This window comes from Bicyclus anynana, chromosome 8 (genome assembly GCF_947172395.1).
Source record: "Bicyclus anynana chromosome 8, ilBicAnyn1.1, whole genome shotgun sequence".
Classification (NCBI taxonomy): Eukaryota; Metazoa; Arthropoda; class Insecta; order Lepidoptera; family Nymphalidae; genus Bicyclus; species Bicyclus anynana.
Window position 1 is genome coordinate 8,703,271 of NC_069090.1, and position 22,025 is coordinate 8,725,295.

The 22,025-nt window shown below is 35.3% G+C and overlaps 1 protein-coding gene across 3 annotated transcripts in view; it reads left to right on the forward strand.

Annotated features, from left to right (window-relative positions):
• Nucleotides 1–22,025, forward strand: part of LOC112052652 (uncharacterized) — a 167,084-nt gene that overhangs the window by 90,600 nt on the left and 54,459 nt on the right. For all 3 annotated transcript variants that reach the window (XM_052883139.1, XM_052883140.1, XM_052883141.1), the window contains exon 2: nt 12,152–12,309. In XM_052883139.1, the coding sequence (XP_052739099.1) occupies nt 12,152–12,309 (158 nt within the window). The remainder of the gene's footprint in view (nt 1–12,151; nt 12,310–22,025) is intronic.

Genomic DNA, 22,025 nt, shown 5'->3' on the forward strand with positions numbered 1-22,025 from the left:
GTAGGGGTACAGTAAAGGTAGGGTAGTTGTAGGGTAGGGTAGGGTAGGGGTAGAGTAGGGGTAGGGTAGCGGTAAAAGTAGGGTAGTGTAAGGTAGGGATAGGGAAGAAGTGCAAATAAATAAAAAAAAAAGTCAAAGCGAAGCTTGAGCGGGTCCACTAGTTATACGAATAAAATTCTCTTTTTGATTTAGTGCAATATTGGAACCACTGCACTCTACCTACATAATTTTATTATGCCACTCTCCGACCGTTTCTAAACGAATTCTAAATTTATCACCGATTGCCGCGATCGATATTAGATCGAGTCGTATGTCACTAAGCAGTCAACTTTGAACTTTATGTAGACGTGTTAATGACGTAAATTGCATAAACGTCGTATCCAGGCAAGCTTAGGATGTCGAAATGTAATTGACAGGAACTGATGGTTAAATATCAAGGGCTGAATCATGTATAGTTCGAAAGTTTCTTTATTGACTCGAATATCCTTCCCTTTACCTTTTTACGTACATAATTCTTATCTTTTCCTCATTTTCAGCATATTTGTATGATCTTTCTGATTGTATAAGTGCCCTCCTGTAGGCTCCTCCTTCAGCCTCAGAGACCTCAGCCTCGTCACCGGGGGGCTTGGGCAAACGCAGAAGCATCGCCTGATGGGGCCCGAAGGCTGAAGCAGAAGAGATAGAAGTAATGACTCTCTGAGGGCGACTCCTCTAAGACTCGGACCACGACCTAGAAGGCCGTTCTGGAAGAATTGGTACTTTAGCCTGAGAGCCCCCGAGATCGTGAGTCAAAGAACTCAAGTCCGTGTGACGTTAGATATCGGGAACCTCATTCTTCGCCGGCGAAGACGCTGTGTAGCTTGTGTTTGTATTGCCTGGGAAGCGTTGCCGGCCTTGGCCCTGTAATGGAGTTTTTACAGCTTATACCCACCACGTTGCTACTATACGGGTTGGCGCGAATATTGCACGAACAGTGTATGTATTCATTTGACATAAAAAGTAAGAAAGTGACAAACTTACGTTTAGCCTATTCGACACTTAACTGCAGGCTTATTCATTATCTTTGACTTAAGCTAGTTGACATATACGGTATTGTTATTCTATATAAAATGTCATACGGAGTTTACTGGTGGATATAAATGTCATTTTGTCAATTGATTTGATGTTAATTTAAAGTGGTTGATAATAAAGACCAAAATGGTGAATAAGCCAGGCGAAGTAAGAATGTAACACAAAAAAGTTAAAATACTTTGTTTACTAAATTAGACGCCCCGCTGTTTCACTCACGTAGTTTCTGTTTGGAATATAATATAGCTTACCACCGACAACATGGGTATATTCATGTCAAGAGGCATCTTATAGGCAAACGCACTCCACCATAGGCTGCATCATTGCTTACTGTCAAGCATGATAGCAGCCACTGACAAAAAACGTGGCTTTGAAAAAAGAATTTATTTATAATCTGTTTAATAGATCTAGAGATTACCTCATATAATCTCCCAAACTTTATTTCTTTAATAACTGACTTCAAAAAAAGAGAGACGCTTGGCAGCGCCACAGTACGGGCAATTTTGTTGTTTACATTTTAACACAAAATTACTGAACTGATTTTTATGAAAATTAAATACTAGGACACACTAAAAACAGTGAAAAATTAATTAATAAACTAAAAAGCGAAAAATAACATCACAGTATGTGCTACCTTTTGATCACTTTGAAGGCGGTGCCAACATAGTAATGCATTAACTAAAGCCGAATAAACTTTTAGGATTTAAAGACAAATCTTTCCCGTGGTTTTTTCAGAAACGGCTTTAATTAATACGTCACTGGCTTGGCACCGCCTTCAAAGTGATCAGAAGGTAGCACATAGTATATATAGAAGTAATAGATAAAGTAATACAAAGTCAGAGCCGATTTTTGCACAATAGATAAAGAAAGATGACCTTGTCGGACAATTTTCAGGGGGAATATTTGTTATCGGACACACTAAAGTGTGGAAAATGGCTTGGAAGGAAAACGCCTCACCACCATGGTTTACCTCGTTCATAGTTTTGCCCGACTTGCCATTTTTTGTTTGAGAGGGTATTCTTTCCAATTAATCCCATAGTTATCTGGTCAGCATCTGATGATGAGATCCTGGAGAAAACAAGGAACTTTCAAAAATCGCAAGGGCAACTATAGCGTATTATATTTTTTTTATCTAGGTTTTTGTGGAGCTAAACGGTAAGAGCGGTCGGACTCATCACCGTAGGCTGGTGGTTTTATCCCCGCTCCGTTGGTCTAGTGTCGTATCCTATATACGACACGACTCCTATATACGATACGACGACTAGTTAGAGGGAATAGGAATATTGGTCATATTTAAAAAGATATGGCAAATATTCTTTTTTTTTTTTAAATGCCAAGTTTTTAATGAAATTGTTCCACATTGCTGCACTAATTGCTTCACATTGCTCTATTATAGAGCCGTGATAGCCCAAAAACATCGTGAGGAAACCTGCACACCGGAGAATTTTTTTAATTCTCTGCGTGTGTGAAGTCTGCCAATCCGCATTGGGCCAGCATGGTGGACTAATGGCCTAACCCCTCTCATTCTGAGAGGAGACTCGAGCTCAGTAGTGAGCCGAATATGGGTTGATAATGATGATGATGGTGATCTATACATGTAGCCAAGCAATAATTCCTCCATGAATTTCCTTTGTAAACGCAACTATGACGATCGTTTCACAGGAATAAAGCATATTCTCATCGTAGTTGTAGATTTCAACAGCGTACATCAAACAATAGGTTCGTTATGAAACATTGAATGGATCGTAAAGTGCAAGAGATCGTTTCTAAAATTGAGGTATCAAGTGTCATCAACGATCTATCCCGACCGAATGTCCGCCAATCACGCCGAGATTACCCAACTATACTGGAAATATAGCTCAATTGGGTGCCAAAATCTATATCGTCCTATATAAAATTGCTAATAAATAAAAATCTGAGATAATACCTAGTTCCGTAAATAATTTTGTATTTATAAGAATATTAGTCGTATGTTTTTTTAATGTGATCAATATCCCCGTACCCCTCCAAATACTCGGAAAGACTGTGTTAGGAGTGGATTCGATTATTGTCACACACAAATACGCGGTTTTTTTAAATAATAACTGAGAGGTAATTGATCCGAGCCCTGCCCACTGGACTTGTGGAGCTATTAATGCTTATCTTAATATATAAATGCGAAGGGTCATTATTCGTCAAATGTCGAAAACCGCTCGATGTACAAAGCTGACATTTGGCAGGGAGGTAGTTTATAGTTAGTTCGTGTCCACTAAGAACCGGTTTTGCGATAGGGTCGGATTAAAAAGGCCTAAGGGCGGACGAAGTCACGAGTGTCCGCTAGTCTATACTAATATATAAAGCTAAAGATGTTGTTAGTTTGTTTGACTGAACGCGCTAATCTCAGGAACTATTGGTCCGATTTGAAAAATTCTTTCAGTGTTAGATAGCCTATTTATCGAGGAAGGCTATAGGCTATATTATATGCTATATTATCCCCGTATTCTTACGGGATCGAGAACCACGCGAGTGAAACCGCGTGGCGCCAGCTAGTTATTAATATATTCTCCAAATAGAAACGAACAAAACTTCAGCTATGTATACTGACTGAGTTGAAATATTAATGCTATTAAAATTCTATTGACGTAGAGCTTCCTATCGAAAGAGCTCAATGACTGACGTGTTTCAAAACCCTGTCATCACATAGAGACACGGCAAAGGCCATTTAACTTCAAACGAGATATCGAATTGGATTACGTGGAATCCATGCTTCCCGTCCCGTGGAGACAAGAAAAATATTGCAATATTTCCTGATTGTGACAGTTTTATTGTCCGCTATCTGATGTCCGCGACTTTGTTCGCCTGATATTCTTGATTTACCGTTTCGTTTTATCAAAATATAAAAGTGAAAAATTATCGAGTGAACACTTTCTAAGTAACAGACGGAGAGCCCGTGAACTCCAGACCTTCGTCGTTCTTTAAAAGCTGAAAGTTTGTCAGCGCATGCACCTACTTTAAGTAAGTATGGTAGCCAATTATAGAGTTTGGATCGTGCTGGCATTGGGAGGTAGTAGGTTTTAAAAATCCAGACCCTCAACCGTCTAAGTATAAAGTAAATTTTTTTTATATTTTTATCGGCATAATATGATATCCTCATTTGCCAGACTTGGCTTCATGGCAACCCTTCGCTAGAGACTCATGATTTTTCAAATTAAATAGTGTTTTTCGAAGGGTTGTCGCGAAGTTGACTGGCGACTGGGACACATTACAATATTGAGTACTAAACATAAAAGTGAACTACAGTTCAGTTGCAGTGCCAATGTTGTGTGTGAGAGAAAGGGAAGCCAGACATAGTGACGCCGTAACGCGTTACGTTACGATGCGATTTACCCTCCCATAACAAGTTATCACTTCAAAAAAATTGGTGAATTTGTTGTATAGTTCTTAGACTATAGTTGAGGGAAAATTTGCCGAATATGAGATAAGCCTAAAATTAAACAGAATGTCACACCACGTCATAGTCTGTGACACATGTCAGTACGTGACCATTTAGGTATATTTACCACGAGCCGGCTAAATCAATTGTTATTCAAAGCCTCGCTTCAAGGGTGAATCCACATTTAAATAAAGGTATCTCTCATCTCTCATCTATTTTGAATTAAATTTTACAATATTATTCATCATCATCAACATTATCAACCCATATTCTGCTCACTGCTGAGCTCGAGTCTCCTCTTAGAAAAAGAAGGGTTAGATCAATAATCCACCACACTGGCCATTGACAGACTTCACTTCACTTCACATTGTGACTTCCAAGATTTATTATTTAAACACACTTAAAACGAATTCCAAATGTTATTCGATTTATATTTAAAAGATCTGAATGTCGTCACATCGGAATGTGTAAACTGAAAAACAGCGCTGTATGTCCAATATTTATTTGCGCGCGCGCACGATAAGTTTGCGCGTGGCCAAAACCGGGTCGTCGTCTATCTCTATCTTGGCGGATAAAGGACATAACTAACGCTGGCAACATAATTGCGCCAGCCGGCAGTCGCGCGCAGACTTACCTTGCTCGCACTATACATGCAGCACACTGCTAAGCTGGATCCTTTTTCAATGTTGTGCCAAATATCTATACTTTTTTTTTATTCTTTTTATTCTAATATTATAAAGCTGAAGAGTTTGTTTGTTTGTTTAATTGAACGCGCTAATCTCAGGAACTACTGGTCCGACTTGAAAAATTCTTTCAGCGTTAGATAGCCCATTTATCGAGGAAGGCTATAGGCTATATATTATCCCCGTATTCCTAAGGGAACGGGAACCTCGCGAGTGAAACCACGCAGCGTCAGCTAGTGACTTATAGTGTTATGCTTAGACTACTTTTGGTTTTTGAATTGCTTAAATGGCCTTGGTATTAGGCACTACAAAGGTGTAAAGCGCGCACAATTTTAGGAATAAATGTTTTTTTTTTCTTACAAGTCGAGTGGCATCGTATCCATCTCTCAACTCCGAACTTCGCATGTAGCTACTTTTGTTTTTGAACCGTGTGTTATTTCACCTCGAAACTCCTTCGTAACTCAAGGAGCGATTTTCTTTTCTTTGAGAGCATATCGATCAAAGAGCACGTACGCCAAGAATAGAATCCCTTTTCATAAGACAAAGTACTACAGGCACTACTTCACTTGGTACTACAAATAATAGGGTACTTTCGAGTTATTGAAATGTGGACTGCTCTCCCTTTGGTTACGCGACGTTGTCTATTGAAAGGGACAGAAACAGGGGTGTCTCTCTCATTTGTTATTAGGCTTAAAATAACGGTCAAGTTGTTTAATGTGAACGTTTTACCCTCAGACCAATTATAGAAGGACCTGTATCGCACTATAGTCACGAACAAAATTGTCTGTCATTTTCTGAAGAAAACGAGCTTAGATTTGGTATATATCATAAACTAAACTAGAAGTTATTGCCCGTTTTTTACACAATTCAATTACACAAAAAGGTATTTTTACGGAGCTCTTTAACCGACGAACACGATTACAACTATTTAACATCGATACTATAAAGACAGTTTCTATAATCGCATTAGATCGTTGATCATATACTTTGACAGAAAAGTAACGTCTAGCGAGGCAGGTCCTATACAATAATTGGTCTGAGGTTTTACCTGAAAATAATAAATAATAAATGATAAACGACGTAATGATTCAAAAAGCGTCTACTAAAGACAAGGCAACCTCTGCTGGTGGTGGTGGAATGTGTGAAAGAGAATGCAATAGGAGGTAGAAACAGAGAAAGAAAGGGACAGAAACAGGGGTGTTATTTTAATAGAATTTTTATAACTTATAGTTTTGGCGGCCTCCGTAGCGCAGTGGTATGCGCAGTGGATTTACTGGCTAGCTGGGCCGATTGAGGTTTTCTTAATTGGTCCAGGTTTTTTTTTTAATTTTTACAAGCTAGCCCTTGACTACAATCTCAACTGATGGTAAGTGATGATGCAATCTAAGATGGAAGCGGGTTAATTTGTTAAGAGGAGGATGAAAATCCACACTCCTTTCGGTTTCTACACGGCATCGTACCGGAACGCTTAATCGCTTTGCTGGTGGGGTGGTAACTAGCCATGGCCAAAGCCTCCCACCAGCCAGACCTGGACCAATTAAGAAAATCTCAATCGGCCCAGCCAGGGATCGAACCCAGGACCACCGTCTTGTAAATCCACCGCGCATACCACTGCGCCACGAAGGCCGTCAAAAGGTCTGGCTTCAGACGGGGCTAGTTAACGGCAAAGACGTACCGCCAAGCGATTTAAGTTAGCCCGCTTCCATCTTAGATTGCATCATGATTTATCATCGGGAGAGATCGTAGTCAAGGGCTAACTTGTAAAGAATTTAAAAAAATGTATACTCAATATAAATGACTTGGTTTAAATATTAATTATTAAAATTATTCAAGTAATATTTTATAGGATGTATGAAATCTTCTTTTCTATATTTATCTCAACTCTGTGTTGCTAGTTCTTTTATGCGTGATGTAATAAATAAAACAAAGTAATAACAATATTTTAATTCATTGGGTTTAATGAATATAAATAATCAACATTTTCAGTGATGCACTATATACGGTCTGCAGGCTAATTCACTATCTTTGACGTATGCTAGTTGATACATATACAAAGTTGGGATTTTATGTAAAAATATCATCCGGTGCTTACTGGTGGATATCACACAGTAGGTAGGTAAATGACAATTTGTCAATTGATTTGATTTCTATTTTAATAGGTTTATAATAAACTAGCTGACGCCACGCGGTTTCACCCGGTAAATGGGCTATCTAACACTGATAGAATTTTTCAAATCGGACCAGTAGTTCCTGAGATTAGCGCGTTCAATCAAACAAACAAACTCTTCAGCTTTATAATATTAGTATAGATAAGATACTAAAATAGTGAATAGGCCAGCTGGCCTTTACTTTATAAGGAAACCTCACAACTTTTTTATGCTTTTAAAATATGGACTGGAGGTGTTCTATTTATGACTACTCACTGGTATTCCGAGAAATAAAGTTATTACTTCATTAAGTTAGTTCTTAATGAAGTACCTAATAACTTCTTTTCTCGAAACAAACCGCGGATGAAACTGCGTAGTTTCTGTTCCAATAAGAATACAGTGATAAAATATAGCTTACTAGCTGACGCCGCGCGGTTTCACCCTCGTGGTTCCCGTTCCCGTAGGAATACGGGGATAATATGTAGCCTATAGCCTTCCTTGATAAATGGGCTATCTAGCACTGAAAGAATTTTTCAAATCGGACCAGTAGTTCTTGAGTTTAGCGCGTTCAATCAAACAAACAAACAAACAAACTCTTCAGCTTTATAATATTAGTATAGATGACACTCACAAAAATACCTGGTTTTCCAGTTGTAGAAGATTTTTCAAAATCAGTTAAGTAGATCTCTGGATCTACTTACCGCTTGCAATACTACTAACTTTAAATCTTTATGGCGCTTTCGATCACCATGCTAGGGCACACTAAAAACAGAAAAATAAAATATTTTAAACAAAAAAGTTGAACCGACTTCATAATCACAAAAATAATATTTTGCTTCTGATCACATTGAAGGCGATGCCAACACAGTGATGCATTAACTAAAGCCGATTAAATCATACAGTTTTAGAATTTAAAGACAGTCCTTTCCTGTGGTTCTTTCAGAAACGGCTTTAAATAATACGGCTTAGCACAGAAGGTAGCTTAAGAAGGTAGTTTTTCGCTTTTTAGTTTTGTGATTTTGAAGTCGGTTCAACTTTTTTGTTATAAAAATTTTATAATATTAGTAGTAATTAAATCTACAATACCATAATTATCCTATTAAACATCAAAATCAACATTTTCAGTGCTGCCCTCCATGCGTTCTGACCTTTACATTAAAAGGAAACCTCATAACTTCTTATGCTAAATTGCTTTTATACGATGGAGACCTTAGATCTTACAAACTACTCTATGCTGTTCCGAGAAATAAAGTTATTAATTCATTAAGTATTACCGTCATTCTTATTTCTGTTTCATTCAGTTTGCTTCAATTAAGGGACGCTAAGCAGCCAATGATAATTTTATACTATAGATAGGTTACCTCCCTACGAAATCACCGCAAAAAGTGATCCGAATTTAGCTACACCTCTGAACACACACATGGACAATTTTGTCTTTAATTCCATTATATATTTATGTATATATAGTTTTTACACTTTCTGAACACACAACTCGACATTGTAGACGATATTTAGGTATTATTTGTTCAAATAACGTTCGTTGTTTAATAAGCGACGAATGAAATTAAGTAATGGAGATGGTCCATTTTAGGTCCACTCTTGTACCCCGTATCATTAAAATTTAAAAAATACAAGCATCTTATTAAAATTAATTAAAGTAAATAAATGTCACTAAATAAAAAAGAAATAAATAAAATTAAAACCCAAGTTTTTGAGTTATATCAAGATGGCGCCCTTAAAGCAACTATGACATGACAATTGACAGCAAACGTCAAATCGATTACTCCATTGAAAACGTCATCGATCCGCCATTATTACCCGTATTAGTGTTGCATTTCTTGGGAGATAATGAATATTATTTCGAAAGAATTAAAGTAAATTCGTAGATTTGTTTAATCAAAAATAGTTAAAAAAATATTTTCTTTCATTTCCGCTAGGGTACAATGACTGGACCGGGGCTCCATACAATTTTGGACCATCTCCTTTATCATATTTGTCCGCCTTAGTTTTGATGTGCTAGTGCCTCATCTGTAGTAAAAAATATCATTGTAAGCAGTACATAAAATAGCGTATTCTTATTGAACTAAAGGCCAGACAAACCTCATTTTATGAAGACTGAAAGTTTGCTAGTCCAAGCTCCTACTACAATTGACCTGCTACAAAAAGCCAAAGCCGTCAACTGTCTAATAGGCTACCATACTTTACTATTGTAAACAAACATTTTATACTATAAGTGCATAAAAACTGAGGCGAAAAAAAGGTGACTAATTGTCTTAATTTCATTTAGTCGTAAACAACGAAAGATAATGAAACAAATAATACCTAAATGTTGTCTACAATGTCGAGTTATGTGTTCAGAAAGTGTAAAAACTGTGCATTTAAATATATAATGTAAATATACACAAAAATATGCGCTCAGTCAGAGTAGCCTTTTGCGGTGGTTTTGTAGGCAAGTAACATATCTAATAGTACAATAATTATGTTATATCGTTAAAACACAAATTTTCTTTTAAGTAATCATCGAACATATTCATTTCAATGAAATTACCTTAACATCGCCATTTAACATCAAGTGGTAGTGACATTTATGTTTTTCGGTCATCTAAAATGATTATTTCAGCGAAATTGTTCTCACTCACATCATTATCACAACTAAATAAAAAAAGTTACTATTACTTTATTTATTTTTTATTTGTTTCATCACTTTACTGACACCATTTACGTAAAATTACAATAATTATGTTATATCGTTAAAACACAATGTTAGATGACTGTAAAATCGAAAATGAAAAACGTAAAAACGAAAATACGATGTAAAACAACGTAGTTCTCTCACTACATCGTTTTACATAATAATACAACTCATTTTTTTTTCTTAAAATGCACACAATGAAAAGTTGGAGGTGCATGCCCCGGACCGGATTCGAACCCACACCCTCCGGAATCAGAGGCAGAGGTCATATCCACTGGGCATATCACGGCTCTCTTAAGAAATTAAATATCACGTGTCTCAATCGGTGAAGGAATACATCGTGAGGAAACCTGCATACCAGAGAATTATCTTAATTCTCTGCGTGTGTGAAGTCTGCCAATCCGCATTGGGCCAGCGTGGTGGACTATTGGCCTAACCCCTCTCATTCTGAGAGGAGACTCGAGCTCAGCAATGAGCCGAATATGGGTTGATGACAACTCATTATTTGAGTTCTACACCGTTAAAATTATTATACATAATATGCCTGCAGGTGAACCATCCATTTTAATCAAATCATTCTCTGTAATAACACATTTAACATCAATTAAACTTTTTTAAGTAGTCCTAACTTGTTTTTTAGTACCATTCGTTATTAATACGTAAAGTCCTGTAAATTGTGAAAATTATTTATTAAACGAGCAAGAACTCCGACCGTTAACTGTTATGATAATGTTTTCTTGTAATATGGATGAACGAATTCCACTGATACGAATACAGGTAAGCAATTAATAATGCCGGATAATTATAACTATATATATATATATATATATATATCTTTACGTATTTAATGTATTTATTACAATACATAAACTAACAAGACAAACATAGTTATAAAGTAAAAATTGTTACTAATCCAACTCATCTAGATTACTATTTTTGTAATTTTTAACTCTATGGTTTTTAAATCAGTATATAAAATTTATTATTTTCATTGTATTTCATTGTTTTTCTTCAATACCCTTATTGGATCACGTGATCGACCATCTATCTGGAAAATAGGTATTCTAATTCGTACGGTTACAGAACCCTCGAAACGTGGTTTATATTATGATCAACTCCTTTACTCAATATGTTTTCATTACAATGATTTTACAGCAACATCCCAATGGCTGAAAAAGGCAAAACATTTTAATTTATGTATTTTTTTCAATGATTTTCTAGAGGAATATAGATATTTATTTAAAGAATATTAATTGAAGAATTTTATAATAAACACTATAAATAATAGTACTTATAAAACATTCGCGTGTTTGGACACACACAAGGAATTTAGAAATTAAAATACATGTGCAACTACTTTGATTATATTGAAGTTATATTATTGAAGGATTAATGAAATTCTCCAAATCTCAGATATAAAACATGACGGAAAAGAGAAAAAAAAGAATTTCGGCATTCCTATTTCTGTTGAATGTCACAAAACTAAAGTATCAATACAGGTTGTAAATATGGAAGATGGTGACTAGCAAACAATATTGTCACTCTACAGTTTGCAAGAGAAAGCAAACCATTCCCCTAAGTTCATCCATTGCAAATTAACTTTGACAAGGGTTCAAAATCATAATTTGTCATCTAATCAGATACTGATCTTCTATGACATCCTATAGAAGAGACATTTGATCCTAAAGCCAATTAAATTTAAGACACGTAACCTAAAGCAGTTAAAGACATATTTATCAAGTTAAGTAGTTAAAGTTATTAATGGATCAATTTCGTAACAATTGGTAATTATATAGATTTACAGAGTACTAACTTATATATTAACGACAAACGAAGGCTTGTGACTGCGTCCGCATTAAATTCAGTATTTCACAAATCCCGCGCGAACCGGATTTTCCGAGATAAAAAGTAGCCCATATATTGCTCAATACCGCCCTTTATCTTTTAATGAAACTCCTATTAGAATTCTGAACCGCTCCAAAGATAAGTCTGGACAAACAGAAAGAGAGACAGGATTTTTTTAATAATTTTGTATGTATTTGGGTATGTTGTAAATGTCTTGCCACTTGAGAAAACTGTAATTTTGAAATCGCAGACAGACACTTGAATTTTATTGGTACGTATTGATCAATATATCATTTTGTTTCAGGCTGAAGAGGGCACTACAAGAACACCGGAAGGAGATGACAACGATGGCAGTGATCCTAACGCAGGTTCGTCGAGAGGTTTATCCGCAGCTACTTCCAGAGAAGAAGATGACGACTCAAGTAATAACGCAAGCAATGAATCCAAAAGTCCTGGACAAAGGTAAGCTCATGTAAACAACATAAAAAATTCATATTATTACCATAAATCTTGAAATTTGTATAAAATAACAAAGAAAATGTGTTGTTAAAATTACATTACTACTTTAAAATAAGTTACTTAAGTATATGCAATGTGAAAAATAAGAGTTGAATTTACAAAAACCTGTACAATTTACTGCAAAAGGAATTTAAGAGATATTTCTGCACTTCTGAAAAGATAGTTTGCATGCCGAGAGCAATGAATATTCAGACTACAGTTTTGCATTTATAACCATAGAAATTACGGAATTCTTTGTTGTTTGAGGTAAGCATTTAGATGTTAGTCAGTACCCTATCCTTTAAGAATTGAAAAAGATAGATACGGGTAATGTTATGCACTTTGCTGATCATCTTCTTCTATACTACGAAACTGTGAAACGCCTGTACTATTCTGCTTGTTATTATTAGGGATTTGATCAATTTGCAATGCATTATTTAGGTATTGGCGCACATTAGACTGTCTTAGGACAGCATCATGGGATCTACCTACTATCTTATGTTTTATTCTACCGTCTTTCATATCCATCGTTTCAAAATTAACATACCAACCAGATTATTTCAATTAATTTATGAAAACAATAGTAATTTTCGACTCACACATTTGTGTATATACATGATACATTCAATAATACACTTGCTCAACACATCTTTATTATTCAATAAGTTTTGTAAATAAACTGATGTCGATGTGGTTGTTGATAACAAAGAAATAAGATGATGATGAAAGTGCACAAGTGTAACGGAAGCACCTCCTTAGTTAATCATCATCATCATCATCAACGCATATTCGGCTCACTGCTGAGCTTGAGTCTCCTCTCAGAATGAGAGGGGTTATGTTATATATAGCTCAATAGTCCACCACAGACAATTAAGAAAATTCTCTGGTATGCAGGTTTCCTCGCGATGTTTTTTCTTCACCGTTTGAGACACGTGATATATAATTTCTTAAAATGCACACATTTTAAGAAATTAAATATGACGTGTGACCCTTAGTTAATATTGTTAATAAAATGAATAATGTAAAATAAGTGATGCGCCAACTAGTCGCCGACTGTATTGTTTGTTCGATATGAATAAAACACGAATAAAACACGCATAAAGCTTATTTTTAGAAATGCGCCGACTATGACTTTTGCCGACTAGTCGGTTGCAAAGATGTCCGACTAGTCGCTGACTGTATTGTTTGTTCAATATGCGCGAACAAAAATTAAAGAAAAATACATCGACACACTCGCAGGCGACTTGCGAATAAGCTTTACAGAAATCCCCGAAACCGTGATCGGCATGGCCGACTAGTCGGCCAGTCGGCAAAAGTCATAGTCGGCGCATCTCTAAAAATAAGCTTTAACACTGCGTGTTTTAGAAAATTAATTAAATTTGAATATGTTTAAGTTAAAGATAAAATAACCTAATGAATTGTTCTTGTAAGTCGCCATAAAAAAATAATTAAATTGCGATTGCTCTACCAAAGATCGCATCGGAAATTAAATTGGGACGACATTAAAATGATGGCGGTACGGAGATCTCGTTTAATTAATGGTTGCGGTACATTTAATTTTATATCTTTATGAATCGTGTTTAACTTGAAATAAGTTTACAATAGCCCTATTGTATGAAAATCTGAATTGATATTGCTCGTTCCTCCGAATGTTTGTAAATTATAGGAACGAATTAAGAAAATGTTTACGGGTATAAATCATACAGGATGAGCCGTGAATAGCATGACATATTCTACGGAGTGGTAACTGACATCAAGGCCTACTAAAAAAACTACATATACAGGGTGCTCGGGAGTATTTCCCATAAGTCTAGGGTTATATTCTAACTCTAAAAGTAACTAATATTTCTTTCTTTTGTAAATAGATCTTAAAATTTATCCCTTACACGCATCTTAATACCTATTTATATTTTAAAATGCAACGTTGATTCTGTGTTACCTGGATAGTCAGTATTATGTGAATTACTTTGTATGAAAACATATATTTTTTGTAGTTTATAAAATATTAGTCATGCAGTTCGGATCCTATAAGTGATCTCGTTAATATCTTGAAGTTACGGGAAAATACTCCCGAGCACCTTGTATATGTTAGCCAAAATTTTACGGTTCTTAAGTTATACAGACAAAAAGTATGCCTGGATGTCAGTAAGAAGTACTGACACCTAGGCATACTTTTTGTCACTATACTATTGTTATATGTTTTATAAAATTAAATGTAGGACAAGAAATTAATTACTAATTCAACACTAATTCAGCATAACTGTCTACGACTTCGTCCGCATGGAACTCTGTAGGTCACATAAAATTTCGTCCATACGACAGATCTCAATTAAACAAAATTTTGAATTGTACTTTATACACATTGACCTCTTATAATAAAAGGACGCACAATCATGTAGAAATTTCACTTAAAAACTGGCCAATTTTGCTTTGACAGTTTTAGAATTATTGGTAAAGAAAATTATACCTAAAGGCCTTTAAATATAGTCCAATATTCAATAAAATCAAAAATTCAGAATTCAAAATTAAACGTTATGGATTAAGTTTAAGGTTGAATTTGCAAATGTGACTACTTTAATTGAGTGACAAGAAGTTGTATTTAACACTCATTGAGTAAGGATGTTTTTTGGTCGCTGATTGTGCATCCATTTTTAATAGGAGATCGATCTTTAAACCTTATTAATCCGCAGATACAGCATGACAAATAAACAGATTATATTGTATTAGACAATAGACAAACGGCCAACAGTGTGAATGAACTGGCATCGTGAAACCTTACAAAATATGTAATTTTTCTCGTCTGTTGAACTATTTAGGTCGTGTTAAGTAATAATGAACTTGTAATTGGTTTTTACTTGCATGACCTATATAAAAGTTTTTGATTTTATTAGCCTATAACACTAACAAATAACGTGGTGGTAATTTTCTATGGGTAAAAGAATTATTAAATTTAGTACATATAGAGATTACATTCTACAACCTCACCAACTTTACTAAGAGTAGGCGTAGGGTAGGGATAAGGGGGGTAGAGGTAGGGTAGATAGGGAAGAAGCGCACATAAGTCAAAGCGAAGCCAAAGCTTGACAGGGTTCGCTAGTAATTTAATAAAAAACAGAATTTCATGCGATCGAAGTGAAGTACGCTAGACATAAATAAGATATCGCTAAATAAAACAAGAACAGTTTTAAAAGAACAGACAGTATGATTTCTGAAAGAATAATAAGACATAATATGAAAAATAGTGACCACTATACCCAAAGGACAGTCTTCCAGCTCACTGGCTTGGATAGCAGCCTTAATTGAGTTTCTAGTTTGTCCACCAAGATGTAAAAAATATTAAACCTCCGTAGTATTTTACTGCTCATATTTGCAAAATTAACATAATTTAAAAAATTTTCAAGATTTACACATTTACACCATCTGTCAAATAACCAACTTATCCGTCAATTTATTAATTCCGTGAAATTATGACGTTTCTATTTTCGTGTCCATTTGTCTGTTACTTTGAAGTTTCAGTTAACAAAAACCATTTTTTCTACGTTTTTGTTTTATCAAACCAAACTAAAAATCACCCTTAACATGAAAATTGATTATACCTAAATCTTATACAGAAATAAATATTTAATTTAATTACATCGAAACCCAAATTATTGTATTTGTAGATTTTAAAAATCTAAAACTAGCATTGCCACATAATATCAAAAAAAACAGGCAAGGACCACTAGAGCCGTAATACATATTGCTCTGTCACCAATATCAAATGTAAAGAAAATGTAGATAGGCAATTTCTTAGAATCTGTTCAGAATATTGTTGGTCAATACGAACCACGAAGGCAAGCCAAACATTATTTTCTATATTGACTTTGAACGTTAGAATCGAACAAGCTTTTAGTGAAATTGAAAAAAAAAATTTGGATAAGGATTTCCGACGGGTGTGGTAACTTATTGTTTTAGTAGCTTACAGCATAAAAGCTTACATAGCTCTATGGCTTTGCGTTCTTGAGTTCCATCCTCACACTTTTGGTTTTTACTCTACCTACAGTGTATACAATATTAATTGTGTGGGCATGATTTATTAACTCGTTTATCCTTTAGTGTGTATTGTCGTTGGATAGGTTTTTTGAAAATATATTATGGGTGTGTTAACATCACTTTACCATTTAGGAAGATTTGTTAGAGTCAAGTTTCTCCACACCTTGCATCGGTTGTTTATAGATACGTGAAAAAAAGCCAGAAGTTGTTTATATTATGAAAGTAAAAAGTGAACTATCATAGCTAAGTAATAATAAAAATTTAAAGAATTGTATTGTACGGACCCTATACGTGGCCCGGAATGACTTTTTTTTTCATAAATTAGACTTTGAAAGGAGATCATTTTGGGCTCTTTTTAAAAGTGCCGGCCAAAAAAAAGGCACGATTCGTTAGAATTATAATTCTATACATTTTATTGAGTTTCGAAAGGGCCCACCAACAAAATAAATGATACATATCGTTATAACTAGCCATTTACAGCAATACTTACTACGGCATAAACGTTGTAATATAGCTCTGAGTCAAGTTATACAGTTTCGATGATTCGTCAAATCCATATATTCTATTGATTCTTTAAAGTGCAGTTCGACAAAAATGCCATGTATGGAGCGTCAATTGTTATCGCCGCATTGCAACGACTTGCGGTAGGGACGGCTTCAGAATGCTCGTGGCGTTCGAGCCGTTCACATTTCTTGTTGTGTAATTCTTTATGGGTTACTTGGGATAGACGGGGAGAGTGACTTGAGTGGAAAAGGGGAGTGTTTGTTAACAGTCAAAAGTACCTTTATCTTAACCTTAACCCTACACACAACGTTCACAATTGCGTGACTTCACTCAAGGTCATTCTCTGCCATTCTAGGGTCTTATTTTGGTTACAGTTTGGTTTTTTGTTATTGAGTTGTTCAGAAAAATGTTGTGAAATGTGATTCATAACCTTTGTACGACATTAGTTTTCTTATTTTTGTTATCACTTCTGAGCCTGCGAAAAGAATGATCTCCTTTATTATATATAGATATTTCACTGAGATCGCACGTAAGAAAAAAGTTATCAGCAAAAAACTGACTTACCTAATACGCTGGTGCTAATTAAATAATAAAAATCACGAACTCTTCATCTTGGCTTTAGCTCATGTTTTCTAAAAGAAGCCGATACAATCTATCGATTAGGCGTATTCTAGTATTAAGGGCGAGCTCTGACATTGACCCGGGGGATATTTGCGGCGAAGCCTCGCGATTTATCATAACCTTTCGATAGACTAATTGGAATTGGCATGCATTGGAATAGATTCATGAATACAAATTTGTGTCTTTATTACCTTAAACTGAAACATTATGAGAGATCGAAGAATAAATGTACAACGTTTTGCAAATAAACAATTTTAAGAAAGAATTTTAGCATTTGTTTTTGGCACAAACTAATCAGACCGGTAAATTACATCAAGTTAATATGTATACCAATAAGTAAAATAAAATCAACTGGTTTTAAGTACATACTTTGTGAGGACATTTTGTTCCACTAGTGACTGTTGGTCGGGAGCATACTATTTATTATTAACACTATACTACGACTTTTCTATAAGCGTGCATTTAATAAAAAACTTTAAACTTATTAAAAGAGATTCCCGTGGTTTCATGGTTTTAGCAGACTCAGAAATGATTACAAACATAAGAAAACTAATGTCGAAAAAAGGTTATCATTCACAACACTTGTCAGGACAACTTAATTAACAAATCAAACTGTAACCAAAATAAGACCCTAGTATGGCAGCGAGTGGCCTTGAGTAAAGTCACGCACTTGTCAAGAAAGTGTGTAGGGTTAAAGGCGCCTTTGACAGATATGTAACACTCCCCTTTTCCACTCAAGTCACTCTCCCCGCCTATCCCAAGTAACCCATAAAGAATTACACAACAAGAGATGTGGACGGCTCACACACCACGAGCATACTGAAGCCGTCCGTACCGCAAGCCGTTGCAACGCGTATTACATAATAATAACAATGGGAAGTTTATTATAACTTATGCAATTACCCTTAAAAGATTATATATTTTATCTCCGTATTCCCACAGGAATGGAAACTACGCCGGTGAAACTGCCGGTTTTTGCTAGTACATTATATATTTCACTGCATCGTAGCGATTTCAATGGTCGTACGAATTAAAAATCCCACATTATCTGTGCGCCGTTCATCACAATTATGTACCCTCTCCCTGCGGCTGTCATTAGCAGTCTCCTATTTATCAGAGCTTTCGCTGAGTCGACATCGTCCCCGCCATGTCAGCATTGCAAATTGCTTTCGGCCAAACAGCTATATTAATATATCAGTTCGCAGTGACGTCGACTTATTTTGAACTCGTATTACGATATAGCCCAGAATCCGTGAAACATTTTTACATTATTTACTAATAAGTTATATAATTTAACATCCACAATGTTCTACAAATTGCATGATGCATTATCTTGTCCCGACGCTTAGACATTATTTTATTACCTGGTAACCCTACCCAGCGCCGGACCGAGGTAAATTTTAGAATGGAGCGAGATCCAATTATGGCGCCTTTCCTGTTTGCTCCTAACATTATATACTAAGGACGTTTGAAAAGTTCGTAGCCTAACGTATATCGGAATGTCAAGAAAAAAGAAATAAATTTCTTTTCGATCTTGTCTTTATCATTTCGGCGCCCCCTAGGATTTGGCGCCTGGAGCGACCGCTCCGTTCGCCGTATGGACGGTCCGGCCCTGACCCTACCAACTGGTAAAGCTACCATAATCGAGAAATTTTGTAAATAAAAAAGTTGAGCGTCTCATCGAAATGAAGCTACTCACTCACTTTAACTTGATCAATTATAAAAATGTTCCACGGATCCTGGGCTAATACGAGTGTATCCATACTAATAATTTAAACTAGCTAAACACCGCGATTTCACCCACGTAGTTCCCATTTCTAAGGTAATACGGGGATAAAATATAGCATCTGTTACATGCTGATAAAGCAACTTTCCATTGGTATTTTTTTTTAAATCGGTACAGCCTATTCCTAACATCAAACAAAAAATCAAATCCTACGTCTGTGATATAAGCTTAGATGTGAAGGTAATGCTTTCATCCTCATCACCGAAGAAACTTCAACGATGATGACGATGAAAGCGTGTCTAGTCTATTTAATTTAGTTCCATTTTTATAAATAATAATACTTCTATCCTTTTCAGCAGAAAACATTCTGAAAGAGATAGTCACTCTACTCATCAATAACAATTTAGTACGGGAGATTTGTTTACTCGTAAATTAGTTATATCCTTTTCCGCCGGGTACATTGAGAAAAGGATAGAGAGCTCAAACTATTAATATACGGAGAAGACAGCCAAATAGTACTGAGAATGTTTATCGCATTTTATTGATAAAATCTTTCTTTATTAAAATCCGTTCTAGAGCACCTACAAAGCTATAGGTATATTCTAGGCAAGTGGGCTTTAACCTTGACCTTATTAATGCTTTCCATCAGGTATAATTGTAGGTAAGCTGCTGCTATCTAGGGTTAAAAAGATATAAATCCGTATATTATCTTACTCTATCTTTCTCTTACAATAAAAAAGTTACTATATTATAAAAAAAATATAAGTATTATCTACTATATTCGTTAAAGTGTATGTAGAACTACATATATTTTTTTTTACATTTAGTTGTAATTTCACTTGCCTATTATTAAATTTCCCACATTTTATTAGGTCTATATATACGCTAACCCTAGGGTGAGTCAGGAAAGATGTCAACCTGTATTTAAATAGACTAAAATGTGGGTAGGTCAACAACAATACAAATGTCATAACGCATCCATTTATAAATAAACAATTAAAATTATGACATACGTATACCTACTCGTAATAGATTAGAATGTAAGTTATAACTACGCAGCTTTAACTGCAGCATAGTTTTATCTAATCAAAATATCAATCAAAATCACATCGATCTCCAAAAAGAGGTCAATGCAAAATCATTAGAAAATAAACTGTCAGTACAGTTAAAACTGACGGACCATACGATTTACCTGAAAAATTCGACTGTTCTGTTACTTAATTTAAGAATATTATAATTATTATATGCTATTATAATTACGTAACATAATAAATTATTTATTTCTACTCTATTTCTAATAAATTATTTATTATGTATTTCTCAGTGACCTATGTACAAAATAATTAAATTGTAAAAAGTAAAAACCTAGATTAAACGTTAGAATTTTACTTATGAAATCTAGTTTTAGCCGATAGCATCCACAAATTATTATCACTAGGCATTATCACAAATGTATATAAAGCAAAAATAAAACAGAACGTTTTCTCGATATAGGTTGTTGAACAAGTTGTCACCATTCACTGCTAATGAGGTCCCTGAAGATATGTAAGTGCCCTAAAAAAGGCATCAATTGCTTTGAAAACGCTTATTGATTTAGAAGCACGTTAACGTCGATTACGTACGCGATTTAAAATGATTGGTACAGCTTCCAAATTCAAAAGAATATGTTTTATTATGATCGCTATTGTTATGGACTTAGAGCCTATAATAGCCAGGTCTTTCTCATTTTATTAAAGGTCGAAAGTCTGTCACGTCATGCTTCTACCATAGGTAATTATGGGCCATGGTGGCTTTGGGACGTAGCAGGGTTCAAGGTATCTTTATATTGTCTATATGATATAATAAGAAACCATGCACCCTCACTAACACTACACTTCATGACAACTCTTTGCTAGAGACTCTTATAGTTTTATCTTTAATAGTTTTTCGAAGGGTTGCCATGAGACATAAGTTACTGGAGACTAGCGATTTGAGTTCTAAGATAGCTAATCAGTTCATAAGCTAATGAAAATTCAAGAAAGTTACGTTATATACTTGTACCGTCGAGAATCTGAACCTTCAAAACGGTTTGCCTTCCAAAGCCACCGGGGCCCAAACTTGACAGGGTACTACTTACATAGTAAGTAATAATAGTATGCTAGAAGCTTGAGCTGACGAACCTTCAGCTCTTATAAAATGACGCAGATCATCACAGATTCTTGGTTCATGGTTACTGTTCTTTGAAAACTGTACCAAATGTTACTCTACAAGTTACGTAATTGGTGCTCACAAGAGTCAATGTACGTAATGCATAGTTTACTTTAGTACACGACTTGCACAGCTCATGTCTACAACACTATGCTACAGCGCATCACGTACGATAGACATGTTATAGTCCCGAGGGTTATTAGATGGCCGAATACCGAAGCCGACGGTCGTCGGCGTTTCAATTCGGATAATTGACATGCCACCGATTGTTGCTAATATCGGTCTGTATCCTTAAAGCTGTGTATATTCTGCATGTTTATTTTTATTTCCGTGACGTCCAATTGAAAATAAGTTGAAAGGTTGAGTTTCGCACCCATTTTGTCGAGTTGAATTTCATGTCACGTTCTCGCACTGAATTAAGATGGTCCAATTCAAATGATACAATCAGACTGAAACTTTTCACGTAATCTGATTTGATGTTATAGTAGGGGAGCCGAAGAGGTGTTTCGATCAGGATAAACATTAGGGAGTATTGCACGTTGTTGAGTACCTCCACCAAGTTTGGGTCCATAATATAGGTAGGTACGTTTAGGGCAACCAAAAAAACTAA